This window comes from Orcinus orca, chromosome 15 (assembly GCF_937001465.1).
Source record: "Orcinus orca chromosome 15, mOrcOrc1.1, whole genome shotgun sequence".
Lineage (NCBI taxonomy): Eukaryota > Metazoa > Chordata > Mammalia > Artiodactyla > Delphinidae > Orcinus > Orcinus orca.
The window spans coordinates 24,086,569-24,105,435 of record NC_064573.1 but is presented as its reverse complement, the minus strand read 5'-3'; the positions used below and the strand labels follow the sequence as shown (position 1 = coordinate 24,105,435).

Sequence of the window (18,867 nt, the reverse complement as noted above, 5' to 3'; positions counted from 1 at the left end):
ATTTGCTTAATTTTTGTGACATAATGCAAAACAAAGTATTGGGTTTGCAGATGCTGGTTGGACTATGCTCTCAGGCCCAACGGGGATAAACATTCACTCCATTCTTGCTGACAGAACTTCCTGGAAAGGAATGCAACTCACTAAACAGAACTATGTTTTGGCACTATTGGTACCACAAAAACAAAGCCTAGCATTAACAAAACTAACACATACAAGATACAGTCCTGATTAAAAGCTCTAACCATTTAAACATCAGTATATATTTAACAAATATAGAAGGCTGATTATCAAGGTAGTAAATTAAACATATTCAATGTATAAAGCTCTAGGCGGGCGAGAAAGCCTGATGAAGGCAGAGGTGTGTTTTGAAAAATGAACCCAGGAAACTCAGAAGCAACAGTGCCTTTGCCTTGAGGAAGAGAGAAGCAATGGGGAAGGGTAGGTGCAAAACCGCATTCCCCGTATTTGAATTGTTAATAATCCCATTACGCCCTTTTATTTTCCAAGTTGTAACTTTTAATGCTAAGAAATGAAACACCAGCAGTTGATCTTGAAAACTATAGGCTCTCCTAACTACTGGGGAAAAAAAAAATTTCGGCAATATCAGGAGAAAAAAGTAAACTTTTCCTGTATCTTCAGAAAAAGACAATATACTTTGGCATCATAAAACTATACTTAAAAACATTATTTCTGATCAAACAGTCCCAGAGATACCCAGACTCAGAGACTGTTATGTCCTATGAAAGTAACCTTTAACATTTATAAAATCTGTAATTCTGATTGGTTGTCTCCCTTAATAATGTGTTGGCCTAGTAATGGTATTTAAATTGACATTTGTTTCCTGAAAGGAATATTTGTGATTTTTATTTTTATTTCCCATATACATAGAAGTCAAAATAAAGAAAAGTCTCAATCTTACCGGCACCCTTATTTAAAAAAAGAGAAAAAAGAAAAAATTATAAGTGTCTCGGCTCATTTTTTTTTTTTTTTTTTTTTTTGGCGGTACGCGGGCCTCTCACTGTCGTGGCCTCTCCCATTGTGGAGCACAGGCTCCAGACGCACAGGCTCAGTGGCCATGGCTCACGGGCCCAGCTGCTCCGCGGCATGTGGGATCTTCCCGGACCGGGGCACGAACCCATGTCCCCTGCATCGGCAGGTGGACTCTCAACCACTGCGCCACCAGGGAAGCCCTCGGCTCATTTAAATTAATATAGGGGAAGAAAGACTGATGGTGTCAGGTCACTTAAAAATGAAAATTGGGACTTCCTTGGTGGTCCACCGGTTAAGACTCCATGCTTCCACTGCCGGGTTCACGGGTTCGATCCATGGTCGGGGAGCTAAGATCCCACGTGCCACATGGCGCGGCCAAAAAAAAATTATGAGGAAAAGTAGAATTTTCAAAATTATACTTCTAATTCTTCAAATTCTATCCTTACATGTTACACACGTTATCCCAGAACATCTTCAAAGGCAATACTTACTGTAACTGCCAGGAGATTTTTCTTCATAAGTAAAATGAAGTTGTAACTCTTCTTCTGACATCTCATAAATGAACACTTTCAGCAAACAGCAAATAATAAACAAAGCATTGTGTGTCTGCCAAATGAAGATGTGGCTAGAAAGGAAAGAGCAAAATTACACAAGAATCAGTATTTAATCATGAGCACAATCACTTTATTCTAGTCCACTGATTTCTCAATCATGTTGCCCATTTTGTTTGTAATATTAGAACAATGTCCATACCTTTTTTTTTATGGCTCATGATTTATGACACTGGACCAACGATATCTACTATAATTTACCTCATATTTCATTCTGTGTATTTTACAGTGAGTCAACTTTAAAATTTTTTTCCTTTAGGCATGACTGCTCTTTGTTCTTAACTTTATAGCTGCCCCATACACAGGCAATTCAAAGAAAAGAAAACTAAAAATAGAAAACATAAAAACTATAGTAACATAAAGAGAATATATGCAAATACACAACCAAAAAAAATTTTTTTTTTTTTTTTGGCTGCGTCCTGCAGCATGTGGGATCTTAATTCCCGGACCAGAGATTGAACCCATGCCCCCTGCAGTGGAAGCTCGGAGTCTTAACCACTGGATCGCCAGGGAAGTCCCCACAACCAAAATTTTAAATGAGGCATCACCAGCTGCACAGTACAATACCTGCTATTTGTATTAATAATCATGGACTCACAACAATTTTAATTGGATTCAATATAAATTATTTGGAAACAGGGCAATGAGCAATCTTTTAAGAGACTACCCTCCAAAAATGGTTTCAAAAAATGCTCGGGTTGATAAAAGGTGAATCTTCCACTATATAAATATAAAACCATAATATCTAATCTGAACCTTCGTTCACCTAATATGAAAGAAATAAAGGAAACAAATGTGGAATGAATTAATACACTAAGTCATTACAGTAAGTCCCCTGCATACAAACGAGTTCCATTCTGACTGCATGTTCATAAGTCCAATTTGTTTGTCTAAGTCCAACCAAAGCTAGGCTAGGTACCCAACTAACAAACTTGGCTAAATAGTACTGTACTGTAATAGGTTTATAATACTTTTCACACGCCTTGCTCCACTCTCAAAATTGTTTTCACTTTTGTTTCCATCGTTATCACTTGGCACTTCTTAGCAGTACCAGCTACATCACCGCTGCTTTTACGCTTGCTTCCAGACATCCTGGGCTTGAAATAAAGATACTGTACTACGGTACTCTATACAGTACTGTAAAGTACACAAAAGCACGACCACTTGTAGAGCACGCACACATGTGACAATGTACGCCAGATACGTGAACTAACTTACGTGATTGGACATGCAAACACACTTTCGCATCTTTGAAAGTTTGCAATTTAAAGGTTCGTATGTAGGGGACTTATTGTATTTAAATTAGATACAACCAGCAGTGGAAATGGGAGAAAATTACCTTTTTTTAATAATAATTACACAATTAATCTTCTTAAAGAATATATTTCTAAAGATTGTCTAAAATGCTGAAATCAGATTCCAAAATTTATAATCTCACTACAATGACCTGGACAGTAAATTAAAACCTCTTTTACTTTTTGCCTTAATAATGAGAACAATTCCAAGACCATAACCTATTTCTACCAATAAATGAAAAATCATACTGTTAAATATAAATTAAATATAGAGAGAGTGTGATTTAATCATCCAGCTTACTTCTGACATTCTGCTGAAAGTTTTAGTTCTTTGGTTCTAGACAGGAAGACCTTAATTAGTGCACCAAGGTTTCCTGTTCGAGGATTGTTTTCAACTGCAAGAGAAGAAAAGGTTTTTAAAAGTTAAGAACCGAAATCAAAATGAGCATATCATAACATTTATAAAGCCAAATGTCAGACTGAAGTTGTTCAGGGATGAACCTTATTGTCAATTTCAAATCTAATTGGGGAAATTAGCAAAGAGAGAGATTGCTGTTTGGTCTTAATTCTAAACAACGAAAAATGATTTACAAATGGAAATAATAGAAACTGTAGGAGAAAACAGCCACCTCATCTCAGAATCCAAAACTGTAAAGAAAAGATATACAGAGGAATAAGTACACCATTACAGCCCACCTGCTTAGCGCTCAGTAACTGTCCAATTAACCCAGGTCTATCTGCTGGGTATGTGTTCTTGTCACAGCTTGAGAGTAGATGCAAGTAACTGTATAATCTTCTCATTGTGATAAAATGTATAGCACCTTGCTAATCCAAGTGTGGTTCAGCAGCAATAGCATTACCTGGGAGCTTGCTGGAAGTAGAGAATCCCACGGCCACCCTACACTACTGAAGTTGACAGCGCTTCTCAACGTTTAATGTGCATTTAAATCACTTGGCATTCTCATTAAAGTTTAAATTCTGATTCTGCATGTGTGAAGTTGAGTCCTGAGATTCTGCAGCTGTGACAGTCTCCCAGGTGATGTCCATTGCTGCTGGGTGGAGAGCCCCACTGTGAGTAGCAAGGGGCAAACTGTGTTTTAAGTTAGGGCAGGTTTTTGTCCAGATTCCATAATTCAGAATAGACACGTGATTAGATATTGTTAGAGTTTCACTCTGAATCAAAAATTGCCTACTTTTAAGCTTTGGGTTTAGCTTAATGAAAGACTATCCTGAGATTTCAAGACAAACGGATTTTTTAAAAACCAGTTAATGTAGGGGACTTCCCTGGTGGTCCAGTGGTAAAGAATCCTCCTTCCAATGCAGGGGACATGGATTCAACCCCGGGTCGGGGAACTAAGATCCAACATGCCGTGGGGCAACCATGCCCACGTGCCACAACTAGAGAGAGAAAACCCGCAGGCCACAACTAGAGAGAAGCCCGCACACTGCAACGACAGATCCCGCATGCCTCAACAAAGGTCCCGTGTGCCACAACTAAGACGCGACACAGCCAAAAAAAAAAACCAAACTAAACAAAAAAAACCCCAGTTAATGTGTGCAAGTGTGTCTCCGTATGAATTAATATTTCATAGCTATTGTTAATCAAAACAAAATACTGAAACAAAATGCTGAGGCTGACAGGACTTCAACCATATTTCCGAATCTCAACTTCACAATCTTGTGTTCATTCAACAGCCCCTTCATTATTGAATGGCTTTATAAGTAATCATTTGAATTTTATGGTTAGCCATTAAAATAACAAACAAAAAACCCTGTGTTGTTAGAAAGAACAACCAAGACCACTAGACTGATGTAATTAAAGTTTTGTGTACCCTTTTCATTCATTCAGCATGTCTTCATGGAGCTACTGCCCAGCTCTGTGTCAGGTACTAAGAAGATACTTACAAACGGAACTCCCTCTCTTAATGTGGATGACATTCTAAGTTTCCAAAGTACTCTTTTGGACAAGACGTAGATGGGGTAATAAATTTATAAAATTAAGTACACTTAATGATGTTTCAAAAACAATACTCAATGGTAGACTCAATATTCCAAAATACCTCAGTGGAATTTAACAGGATCAAACTTAATTGGCAAAAATCAAACGCTACATTGAAGTTGAAGGCGCTTCAGGACCAGAGTAGGAACAGGGGATGTCTGACAGGAAGGCAGAAAAGCACATGGAACTGGACTACAGAACGTGACTACTTTCAAAGTCCAGCTCCAGCACTGACTAGCTGTGTGACACCTGGCAACTTACTTAACCTCCCCATGCCTCAGTTTCTTCATCTGTAAAAATTCAAGTAATGATAATACTTCAGTAATGGAAAACTAACTCATTTAACTCTAGAGCTTGAACTTGCAGCAATCTGTTAACTGAACTGGTTTTGTGAAAAAGGGATTCTCCATCTCCACAGGAGTTCAAGCAAATTCCAGGTAATACTCAGACAAGGGTATTACAAAGAGGATTTCCACCTGGGGTGAGAGGTTGACCTTGCTTCCAGCCCCTGAAACAACCTTTCCCAGTATCTCACTAAAATACCCACGATCTCCAAGATCCAATAACCAACATACCATAAATATAAAAGACAGAGACATGCTAACAATCCATAAGGATGCAATCGACAAAATCGACGTTGTGGGAAACTCTACTACCCACTTTCTTCAATAAGAAAATTGAGAGGGGAAAAAAGGCAAGACAAATTCAGGAGGAACCTAGCTCTGAAAAGAATGTAAAGACATATTAACCAATAATAATGTATGGCCCTTATTTGGCTCCTGATTCAAACAAACTGAGACAATTAGAAATTTGAACAGTCAGTGGATGTTTTGTGATATTAAAAATTGTTTTTAGTAGATAATGGTATTTTTCCATTAAAAAATTGTTATTATGAGATATGTATCACAATATCTATGAATGAAATAATATAATGCCTGAGGTTTGTGTCAAATTACTTATGTGAGGATACGCTTTTTGTTTTGTATACACTTTCTACTTGTGCACTTTTCTGTACATATCCATATTTCAATAAATAGGTGAGAGATACAGATGAAACAAGACTGGCCATGAGTTGAAAATGATTGAAACTGGGAGATGAGCATATAGGAGGTCATTATATTATTCTGTCTGCCTCTGTATGAGTGGGAAATTTTTTAAAGAATTAAAAATAAAATACCCATGAAAAAATACAAAAAGATACAAGCTCATGAAAAGGCTGAGTAAGGATAGTCCTTTTCCCCTAAAAACAGGAAACACTTTAACTAACTACAAATTTTATACAACTGGACTAAAATTTTATTTGGTAATCAATGGATCATTCGCAAGCCTAACTGCCTGAAAGTACTTTTGTCTACTCCAACCAGAAAACTTACGTTAATCATCCCACCCAATACCTTGCTATACAGATTCAGAGGCAACAAGTCCCAAAAAACAACTTGTAAGACTTAAACAAGCCAAACAAAGAGCAAACCTCATCTCCTCACATAAAACAACTGACCTGGCTCTCATAGCACTATTCTAGCAGGTAAGAACTAGGAAAAAGTGGGGGAAATGCACTTAAAATTCACTGTGAGATATTTAATAAGAAATCTGTTTGGACCCAGAGAACCCCATGTGCAGATTCATAGAAAAAAGTAATACAGATAATATAAAAAGCCCAACAAAAATAATGGCCACAAACATCCCCAAAATGATGAAAAACATCAATCTACGTATCCAAGAACATCAACAAACCCCAAGCAGAATAAAGAATAAATTTTAAAATTTTGTAAAGGCAAGGACAAAATCTTGACAGCAGTAACAAAAAAATGACTTATCAGAAGGCAACAGAATGATATAGTCAAAGGGATATGAGAAAATAAATGCCAACCAAGAATTCTGTATCCAGAAAAACTCTCCTTCAAAATGAAGGCAACAGCAGGGCAGGGGCACAACTTTACAGTGGAGAAAATGGACAAAAACAACCCTGGCCACATAATCAAGGTCAACATCATCAGTGAAACTCATGTTAATAGCATGTATCCCTGATATGATGTGTTGAGAACAGCATGTCACCTCTGTGATCTTCCACCTACAAACCCATAACCCCACCTAGCCATGAGAATAACATCAAACGAACTGAGGGACATTCTAGAAATACTCTACCAGTATTCCTCAAAACTCTTAAAGTCATTAAAATTGAGGAAAATCTGAGACAAGAGGAGGTTAAGGAGACTTAATGACTAAACGTAATGTAGTATCCTGGAACAGAAAAAACTCCAAGAGGACATTTGGGGAAACTAGTGAAATCTGAATAAAGGGTCAAGTTTAGTTAATAGTAATGTACCACTGTTGATTCCTTAGTGTAACAAATGTACCATATTAATGTAAGATGTTGACAACAGAGGAAACTGAAGAGGGTTATATGGTAACTCTCCACATAGCTTTGCAACTTTTCTATAAATCTAAAGCTATTCTAAAATTAAAATTTTATTTTAAAAATCTCAATAGATGTGTTTACCAGAAAAAAGATTAGTAAACTAAAGACATTAATAAAAAAAATATCCTACAGAAGGTCAGAGAGAAAGTAAAGAAGAAAATAAAATACAAAAAAAAAAAAGAGAGAGAGAGAGAGCCTGACAAGCCTATGCAACACAATGAAAATTTTAACACAAATATAACAGAGACCCTAGAAGGAGAGGAGAGACAGAATAGGACAGTAACAATGTATAAATCGATAATGGCTGAGAATTTTCCAAAACAGATGAAAGACATCAACCCACAGATTTAACAAGCTCTACAAACTTCAAGCAGGGAGGGAGGGAGGAAGGAGAGAAAAAAGGAAGGAAGGAGAGAAGGAAGGAAAAATACTCCTCAGCATATTCTAAGATGTTGAAAACCAAAGGACAAAAAAGAAAAACTTAGGGTTTCCCTGGTGGCGCAGTGGTTGAGAATCTGCCTGCTAATGCAGGGGACACGGGTTCGAGCCCTGGTCTGGGAAGATCCCACATGCCGCGGAGCGGCTGGGCCCGTGAGCCACAACTACTGAGCCTGCGCATCTGGAGCCTGTGCTCCGCAACAGGAGAGGCCGCGATAGTGAGAGGCCCGCGTACCGCGATGAAGAGTGGCCCCCGCTTGCCACAACTAGAGAAAGCCCTTGCACAGAAACGAAGACCCAACACAGCAAAAATAAATAAATAAATAAACTCCTACCCCCAACATCTTCTTTAAAAAAAAAAGAAAAAATTAAAAGCATCCAGAAGAAAAAAATTCCATTGTTTTCAAAGGAACAACACTAACATTGACAGCTTTTTTTTTTTGACAGTTTTAATCTCAACAAAAATGAGAGTAACCAGAAAAATAACAGAATGGTATATTTAAAGTATGGAAAGAAATTAATGCCAACCTAGAATTCTACACCCAGCAAATATATCCTCCAAAAGCAAAGGAAAAATGAAAACATTTTCAGACCCAAAAAAGAAAAATAAGAGAGAATTGCTACATACCCACATAGCCCTTAAAATTGATTTACATTTATATCTATTAACGTGGAAAGAAGTTCCTGAATACTGCTAAATGAAAACATAGAAATAATAGCACTTACATAAAATTGTGCATATAAGTCAATACACACAGAATTACTGATAAAATTTTGATCTTATCACAAAAGACTAGCAATGATTTCCTGCACTGTTTAATATGGGAAGACTTTAATTTTAACTATACCACTATATTGTTAGAATTTGGGGAATTAAATGTGTGTGTGTGTGTATATATATATATATATATATATATATATATTTGCTATTCTCCAAAGTAGTTTTAAATATAGAATGACACACTTAGATACATAATATCAAGTGAAAAACACAGATTAAAATAATTGAGTATGTGTATTTAATATGCATGTAAATGTATATCCAAAGAATAAATAACAGAAGGCAAAATATTACCAATAGCTATGTCAGGGTTGTGGAATATGAGCAATTACTGCCTTTTTTACATTTTAGTATGCTTTCCACATTGTATTAATAAGTAACTATTACTCCCAATTTTAAAATGTTATTTTTGTAAAACCCCAAGGTCACATTAAAAACCATCATCATAATAACTGCATTAATATCACTGTTACATAAAATTAATTTTCAGCAAACTGTCATATAGGTTTTTGATAGTCAGCTCTGTTTAGCGCAAAATCCTCAAATCTATGGTTATAACTGCAGACAAAATTCAAGGCAACTATTATAATACCACCTCTATCATTACCAACATAATTTGTTTTTAAAAGCAAAAATATTTCATCAAAGACTGTTTTTGGCAGAGTAACTTATATGGGAGTTAGCCACAGAGCTTACATGGAGCACATCCATAAGCTTGATTTAAAAACAAGCTCGTCATCACTTATTAAGCTCCTGTCCACCAGTCGTTTCACAGATACGTTATCTCTAATTTTCAAAGCAACAATGAAATGTAAGTATCACCATTCACATTTTTTAAAGCATACATTTCTTTCCAATTGCTACCAATTTGAAAGCAAAGTATTTGAGAAATGAGGTCCAAAAAAAGGTAACATTTGTTGACATAAATAATGAATAATGACGAGATGCTAGGAACTATACTGGATGTTTCATATGTTATCTGACTTCTTCCCATGAGAATCCTGCAATTTAGATGAGGAAATTAAAGCTCAGCTAGTAATAAGAGAGCTATAATTAAGACCATAAAATAATTCCAGAGCCCATGCACTTTACCATAATATCAAGTTGTTATTACTAATTTGAGAAGATTCCTAATATATTTTCCTATTAATGAGTGATAATTATTCTAGTTAACACAGCCAGCAACAGCATATTTAGTACGTGCAGTTGGCAAAACAAAGGATGAATGATCCATATTCTCTAGGAACTATACATGCAACTACAAAACAAAGAATATTTTGGGTTTTTCTCAGTATTTCAAAATTTGTAAAAAGAATAAGCTCTATGGCTTAGTGGAGTCCATTACCACTACTGCAAATAAACCAAGCATGTGTCTCACTGCTGTTAACTGAATGAGAACCTCTAGAGGCATCAATAAGCACCAAGAATATAATTATTAGTACAATTATAATTATCATCATCAACAAAAATATATCACTTCATTAATTCAATTCACATTGCACCAGCAAAATCTGTAACAGAAATTTTGAAATAACTGTCTCCACACACATACATATATATACACATTACACACACACACATACACACACACACACACACACACACACATTCATTTTTCCTCCTTACCTAAAGACCTGCAGACTGAAATGGTTGCCTCCTCCAAGAGCTTCAACTCGGTACTGGAAAATGAGAAAAAAGGTAATTAATAACTATAACATTAACTATGTACATACTAACCAGTTAAAGGAATACATAAAAATAAAGACAAGAAAGACAATTTAGAAGGAAAATAAGGTGTACAGTGGTAAACAATAATATCAGCTAAATAAAGCTTCTATTCTCAATGTAATTAGAAAATTTACTATAATTCTCAACATGAGACTCCTAAAGAAAAGCACTTGGGGCGCCTTGCCTTTTAGGTATTGAGGCAGGGAGGAGAGGTGGGGCTGATGGGACTTAGAAAAATTCGAGAAAGGTATTCTCAAACACAGAGCACAAGGCAGGGGCCTCATGTGCCCATTTCCAAGGAAGTACTGATCACAGGATTACAGTTATTTAGAAAAATGCCATTATTTTTCTATAATACTTTCAAATAGTTCAACAACAACAAAAAAGAAACAAGGCAAGAAAAGAGAGAAAACACAGACATAAGCTTCAATAATTTATAAATATACAGAAAAACAGAAGCCAATGCAAACTGACACAGAGACAGGAGAGAAAGACATAAAACTCTTAGATTTAAAAACTGGGGAAGCTACAGGACAGTGGATCCAGCAGTAATTTCTTACATATGACACCAAAAACACAGGCATCAAAAGAAAACATAAATAAATTGGACTTAACCAAAATTAAAAACTTTTGCACATCAAGGGATACCACCAAGAGAGTGAAAAGTCAACCCAACAGAATGGGAGAAAATGTTTGCAAATCACATACCTGATAAGGCACTAATATCCAGGATATATTTTTTAAAAACTCTGATTCAACAACAACAAAAAACCCCAAACAACCCAGTTTAAAAATCTGCAAAGAAAAAAAAAAAAAAAAAATCTGCAAAGGATTCAGATAGACATTTCTCCAAAGACATAAAAACGGCCAACAGGTATATGAAAAGATGTTCAACATCACTAGTCATTAGGGAAATGTGAATTAAAACCACAGTGACTACTACTTCACACCATTAGGATGGTATTATTAAAAAAAAAGAACAGGAGGGGACGGGAGAGGAGGGGAGGGAAGGGAAAAGGGAAAAAAGTGTTGGAGGGGATGTAGAGAAACTGGGACCCTCGTGCATTGCTGATGGGTGTGTAAAATGGAGCAAGTGCTATGAAAAACAGTATGGCAACTTTTCAAAATATCAAAAAGAGAATTATCATATGATCCAGCAATTCCACTTCTGGGTATACATATACCCAAAAGGACTGATATTTGTACACCCACATTCATGGCAGCATTACTCGCAATAGCCAAAAGGTGGAAGCAACCAGTGTCCATCAACAGATGAATGATGGCACAAATTGTGGTACATACATACAATGGAATATTACTCAGCCTTAAAAACGAAAAGTTCTGACACACGCTACAACGTGGATGAACCTTGAAGACATTATGCTAAGTGAAATAAGCCAGTTGCAAAAAGACAAATACTGTATGAGTCCACGTCAAATCCAAAGAGACAAAGTAGAACAGTGGTTGCTATTGGTGTGGTTGGGAACAGGGAGGTGGGGGGATGGGGCAGGGATAGCAAGTTAGTATGTGATGAGTATGGAGTTTCAGTTAGGGAAGATGAAAAAGTTCTGGAGATGGACGATGGAGATAGTTAAACAGCAATGTGAATGTAGGACTTCCCTGGTGGCGCAGTGGTTAAGAATTCACCTGCCAATGCAGGGGACACGGGTTCGAGCCCTGGTCCAGGAAGATCCCACATGCTGCGGAGCAACTAAGCCTGTACCCCACAACTACTGAAGCCCACACACCTAGAGCCTGTGCTCCGCAACAAGAGAAGCCACTGCAATGATAAGCCCGCGCACCGCAGTGAAGAGTGGCCCCGGCTCGCCCCAACTAGAGAAAAGCCCACGTGCAGCAGCGAAGACCCAACACAGCCAAAAATAAATTAATTAATTAATTAAAAAAAAAAACAATGTGAATGTATTTACTTAATACTACAGAAGTAAACATTTAGAAATGGCTAAAATGATAAATCTTATGTTGTGTGCGTTTTGCCACAATTTAGAGAAAAAAGTGCATTCCAATTCCAATTCAACTAGTTACTAGCTATATAACCTAGGGATCGTTTAACCTTCTTTTAGTTTTCTCATACATAAAACAGAGATGATAAAAACAGTACCTGTTTCAAAAGGTGTGGTTATTAAGTTATGTAATATGTATAAGGCACTTAGAACAGTGCCTGGCACAAAGTAAAACCTCAATAAATGAGCTACTATTGATTCCAAAATGCATTGCTTTTTTCCCAGTTAATAAATTAAAATAATGCTTTACATCTATGTAACCCTTTAAAAGTTTTTCAAAGCACTTTCAAATTTATTAGCACATGAGAACCTCTTCTAATGAGCAGGACAATTATAAACCCTATTTCAATAGATAAGCAAACTGAGGCTTCCAAGGAGTTTAAGTAACATTCCAGGAATCAGCGGAAGAACAAGAACCAGCTTTACAGCCTGGTGACTGGCTTAAAAATTTTGTTGTTTTCTGCCAACACACATGGCACATAGCAAATCCTCCAAATGGGCAACTCTTTCAAGGGCTAGTTTAAAAACCCCTACCTCCCAGGGTTCTCTGCTGTTGCTGCTGAAGCATACTTTTTAAAAAAAACAATCCATGAGCACCAATGCTTTTGACAAGAAAATTTTAGAGAAACTATGAAAGAAAATGGATTACTTTAGCTATTTCTAGAACTATGCTGTCCAATATGGTAACCACTAGCTTACATGTAGTGGCTGACCACCTGAAAAGTGGCCAGTCCCAACTGAGATGAACTGTAATACAAAATACATACCAGATTTCAAAGATTTTTTTAAAAATAGAAAATACTTCATTATTAATCTTTATGTTCATGAAATTATAATATTTGGGATATACTGAGCTAAATAAAACATACTGTTAAAATTAATTTCACCTCTTTTATTTTACATTTTTAACATGGCTACTAGAAAACTTCAAATACATTCCAATCTAACCTTTTATTTCTATTAGAGCTACTCTAGAACTTGTCTCCCAGCAATTGAAGACAGTATCATGTATAAGAAGTACTGTACATATACACAAAGCTAAAACTAATTACTTCAGTGAATATGCCATTACCTTAAGAATCTCAAATTATATTCATATTCAAAAAGATAAATATCTTTCCAAAGTAATCTTTAAGTTTCTCCTAAGATTGAAAAATTTTTAGCCAAAAGTACCTAGAAATGATTCTATAGTCAACTGTTTGCATGTCCCTGGTCTTTATCCCTGTATTAGATATTTTTGGAGAGTCTGCCCACCTCATATGATCTGTCTACTGTCCTCCCCCTCCCTTTCTTCTACCTTCCCACCTACTCCTCAGGGGTGAGCAGAAGCAGACAGGGCTTGTTCAGCCTGACCCCCACTCCCTGGCCATAGCTGATGGCTCAGAGATAGGCATCTAACAAAAGCTATGCCAGAGTCTTGGGGAATTTGGAATTGAGATGTAAAGACAGGTTCTCCGTATGGCTGAACTGGCCTGCCATGCTGAGGGTTATAGGAAGCCATCCTCTATCCACTGAGCAGCAGAGATAAACAAAAAGGACGGTCAGGATTCCTGCTGGCCTTGTAATTCTTCGGACCAGTTCTTCCTGAAGCCTAGCTGTGTTTCTCATCTGGGATTCTATGAGACAGCCCTTTCTCTTCATCACATAAGCCCCTCTTCCTGACATATGCTAAATCAAACTGATTTTTGTTAATAACCAAAAGACTTCTATTATAATAAATCACTGTGGTCAGATTTAATAATATACATCAGTAGTTGGCAAGAAGTGAAAACTATGAATTACTCAGTTTATGGGTTACTCGGGCAAAAAATAAAAGTAAAGACGTATAAAATGCAAAAGACTGTAAAGAGTTTTATGAGGCTAATAACTAGACCACATGCATAAAGTCTGTTTCACTGGTGCTTCTACTTTGAGTCAATAACACTCTCTTAAAACCAGTTGGAACCAAGAGCTTCAATTATATACATGTGGCTACAATCTTCAAAAGCTTCGGAATTTGCTTGTTCAACAAACACTGCCTGGGTGCCCAGGACATGCTGGGCTCTGTGAAAGATGCTGCCTCTGCCTCCAGGCTACACAGAGGAATGAAGAATCAGACAGACTATTTGGTGCAGGGGAAGTACGCAGATCAAGCCCAGCCCTGTCCCAACCTACCCTCTTAGCACTCAAGGAAGACATCCTGGAGGAAGTGACTGTCTGTCCTGAAGGAGGAAGAGAAGGCAGTTGGGCAGACAAAAAGGGACGGCTTTCCAGACACAAGGAATGCGTACGCAAAGGTGTGGCAGTCACAGAGAGCCTGGAAGGTTCTGGGAAGCAGAGTTAATCAACACTGGAGAACGATCAGTTACAAGCCTGGAAAAATATACCAGATGGCTGGGGTATGGAGTTCAGTTTCTCAACTCATTCTCAACAGAAAGGTATTGAGTGTTCCCAAAACAAAAACAAAAACCAGGTTCTGATTTCTTTTGAATACAATATTAGTCTGAAAAAAAGAATTAATCCCAACATGTATTAGTGAGGTTGGTTTGGACACCATTTCCTCTAGAAAACCACCTCTGATCACCAAAGACCAGGTAAGAAGCCTGCTTTCTGTCCCAACAGCACCCAATCATGAAACTGAGCAGCCGGTAGCAAGACTGCCAAGTTATGTCTGTGGCCCCCCTAGACTGTGTGCTCCTTGCTCATCACAGCATTCTCAGCCTGGTACAAATCAGGCACTTAATAAAAATGCACTGAATCAATGAAAGCCTTTGTCAGACACTTCATTACCAGAGGACAAAATTCCTTCCCCGTCCCTCAAGAAACACTTCACACTCCCCAGATTTCAAGGCAACATCTGCCCCCAAGTTTAAATTTTTATTAAAATATTTTTAAAGACACTTATTTGTTTCTAAATGTAAAATAATATAACTTTTTGAAGCAGGCTGGTTTCTTTGTCACTCAAGGATGAAGAGACAGGAAAAGCTGGGAACTATCCCACCTCTGCTAGAAGCTCTGGCTTGTGGTTAGCCAGCCAGCACCTACCATTCTGTAATGAGGCCCCTCAAGCCTGCGTCCCCTACACATGGCCGTGATCTGAAACAGCACCACAGCTACCACACTTCCTCAACAATCACCACTGCCGATCAGAAGCATCTTGAGTATCCAGATTATAACCTCCGTGAGAACAGAGAAAATGTCTCATTCATCCGTGCCTTCCCCCACCACGCCTGGTACAGTGGCTCAGTCAAAAGAAGAACACATGGCAATTACCTATTAAATGAAGGATTCATAAAGCTCTGTTTGTTGCAGTGTTATTTCTACAACGGAAATCAGCCAAGCACACCCCTGCCAAAAGCAACACACTGACTGTTATAATAGAATTCCTTTCCTCCCAACCCTCCATCCTCCAATTTTCTAAACTTTTCGGAACATTTTAAGAATAATCTTTCCCATGTGCTTGATGTAGAGCTAAAATGAGGTGGTAAGCAACCGGGGTGGTTGGTAACTGTTGCCGCGTGTTTATAGGCATTTTTGCACAGTACTGTTTAGTTAAACAAATGAACTCAGATGTTCTGGTAGCAGGCAACTTACAAATCATCATTTGCAGTAAATAAAAGTAAAACTGAAATGCAAAATATGACAATGTTTCCAAGACAATTACAATTAGAAACCAAATGCTGTTTCTGAAGGCAGATTTGGGGCACTGGAGGCATACAAAAGGGGGGCAAAAAGGCAGCAAATATTCATACCAATACAGATTAAATAAATTAATATCACACAGAGGTCTTCAAACTTCCTGTATACATAAACTCCACAACCAGGTCAATATGGAAAATGTCATTAATGAGAGATTAGGGATAAATACTTAAAACAACTCATCTCTTAATCAAACATTTGCTAAAGGAACTAAACTCTAGATAAACAATCATATTGCTCCAATGGCCCGGTGTGACTCTGTCTGAAGCAATCCTTATATGTGACAGCAGACCAGGCTCCTCCTCCTCAGAGCTGCTATCATTCCAGCAACAACATAAACAGATGGATTCACAGAACAGGAATCTCAGTTTTGCGGGTGACACCCCGATGGACAATGAGACCTATGGGACTGGAGAGCCATGCCCAAGAAGCTCTCACACACACACTGGAAAATTTGAAACTGGTCTAAGGGATTTTTCCAGTTTTAAGAACCTTCATTGGGCTTCCCTGAAGATAATTCGGCAAGGAAGTGGTTATCAAGATTTTCACAACTATAGGGAAGTTCTTAAACATTATGTGGCCATTTCTGGGCTATATCCTAAGTCTATTCCCTTCCTTATTTAGATTTCATGAAAAGACTCTCCCTCGGGAGAGAACATCAACGTCAACCTCTCACTCTCCACATGCTCCAGTGACAGTTTCCACAACAAAATTCCCCAATGAATACCAATAACACAGCTGGATTACTTCTAAGTTATGTCTCAAATAATCAATGTCATCTCTGCCACCTCTGCTGAGTGTGCCAACATACATCATGACAAGGTTAAGTAACTGGGACGTGTAGGTAGCAGAGAAGACTTGCAAGGTAAAATAGAGCAAAAGAGAGAAGAATCTTAATGCCATCTAAAGGAATTTGGATTTTATCCTACATAAAATAGGAAGCCAATAAGCATAGAATCAAAAATATACACTAACTGGACATCCCTGGTGGCACAGTGGATAAGAATCCACCTGCCAATGCAGAGGACACGGGTTTGATCCCTGGTCCGGGAAGATCCCACATGCCACGGAGCAACTAAGCCCGTGCACCACAACTACTGAGCCCAACTGCTGCAACTACTGAAGCCCACACGCCTAGAGCCTGTGCTCTGCAACAAGAGAAGCCACCGCAATGAGAAGCCTGCACACTACAACGAAGAGTAGCCCCCACTCACCGAACTAGAGAAAGTCCGCACACAGCAACGAAGACCCAATGCAGCCAAAAATAAATTTAAAAAAAAATCAAAAATATACACTAACTGGACTTCCCTGGTGATGCAATGGATAAGACTCCACGTTCCCAGTGCAGAGGGCCCGGGTGTGATCCCTGGTTAGGAAACTAGAACCCACATGCATGCTGCAACTAAGGAGCCCTGGAGCCACAACTAAGGAGACAGCCTGCTGCAACAAAGGAGCCCACGTGCTGCAACTAAGGAGCCCGCCTGCCACAACTAAGACCCAATGCAACCAAATGAATAAATATTTAAAAAAAAAACAACCCAGCTGGAATATTATAATATATATAGACACACTAACAGAACTCTTCACAGAGCAGCGAGGTGCCCCAGGTGTACAATGGTTAAATGTCTTCAATCATCTTCAAATTTTTAGCAAAAAACAAAAGGACAATGTGAACAGCAACAACAATAATAATGCCTCTAGTAGTACATATAATAAAGCCTAACCAGATACAACCACCACAATAATTAACCACTGCTGCCAACCGTTGGGCCAGCAAACTTGGATAAACTACTATTACTAAAGCAGAACACAGTCAACTACATAATCTTTAAAAATTCTAGTTTAGGGACTTCCCTGGCAGTCCAGTGGTTAAGACTCTGCCCTCCCAATTTAGGGAGCACAGGTGTGATCCCTGGTCAGGGAACTAAGATGCCACATGGTGCATGGCGTGGTCAAAAAAGAAAAAAAAAATTCTAGTTTAATTCCACTAAAATAATATACCAAATTGGAACACTAGTAAGAAACAGTAACAGAAATAATATAGATGATTCTGTTCCCACTAGATTCACAGACTGGTCACTTTCAATTCTTATACTCCAAGTGTACTACCCTCTCGATTTAACCATTACCATCAATTAACAAACTCATTCCTGCGTACTGCTCGCGTGGATTTCCAACCATTCCCGTTACTGAAGACAACATATGCTCCCATACAATGGAAAGATTCCAAAGCCACATATTTAAGTTCCAGCTTCCTCATTCCTATTGGTATGACTTAGCCAAGATACTTAATTTGAGCGGCTCAGTTTCCTCATATGTAAATGGTGTAAGGATGCCACCATCTGATAGGATAGTTGTAAGGACTACGTAGCAACATGTGGAAAGTGCTCAACACTCTGCTCAATAAATGTGAGCTCCCTAACCCCTCAACAACAAAATGAAATGAATCTACAAGTGTTAAACTGTCAAACTTTCCATATATTTATTCCTTAATACATCTTATAAGTAATTTGCCAGTCTTCACCTTTCTTCCCTCCATGGGGCAGAGGGGAGGTATAAGGCATAATTTAGTAATTTTTGAAGTAGTTTTACATTTTGAAATAGTATCAAAACAGCTGTGTCAAACAACTGCAGATGATCTGCTTTGATTTTATTTCCATTAATATGTTACTACAGTAGAAGTATAACACTAGTGGATTACAAAGGAAATCAATATTCCTTATTCACCTAGCAAAACTTCTCAGTATTAAGTAACGTTTAATAACTGGCAGAAAAGAAACTTATATCTAAGTAATTTTTCTTTTTTAAAAAAGAAAATAATTTGTATTTATTATTGTAAAAATGAACCGTACTAAAAACCACCAGGAGGAAACACTACACACCAATCAGAACTGTTAAAATAAAAAA

The 18,867-nt window shown here is 37.7% G+C and overlaps 1 protein-coding gene across 4 annotated transcripts in view; it reads right to left on the bottom strand.

The window, feature by feature from the left end:
• Positions 1-18,867, bottom strand: part of DYM (dymeclin) — a 375,320-nt gene that overhangs the window by 312,841 nt on the left and 43,612 nt on the right. For all 4 annotated transcript variants that reach the window (XM_033421381.2, XM_049697847.1, XM_049697848.1 and 1 more), the window contains exons 3-5: positions 10,160-10,212; positions 3,198-3,291; positions 1,482-1,615 (exon numbers count right to left, since the gene is read on the bottom strand). In XM_033421381.2, the coding sequence (XP_033277272.2) occupies positions 1,482-1,615; positions 3,198-3,291; positions 10,160-10,212 (281 nt within the window). The remainder of the gene's footprint in view (positions 1-1,481; positions 1,616-3,197; positions 3,292-10,159; positions 10,213-18,867) is intronic.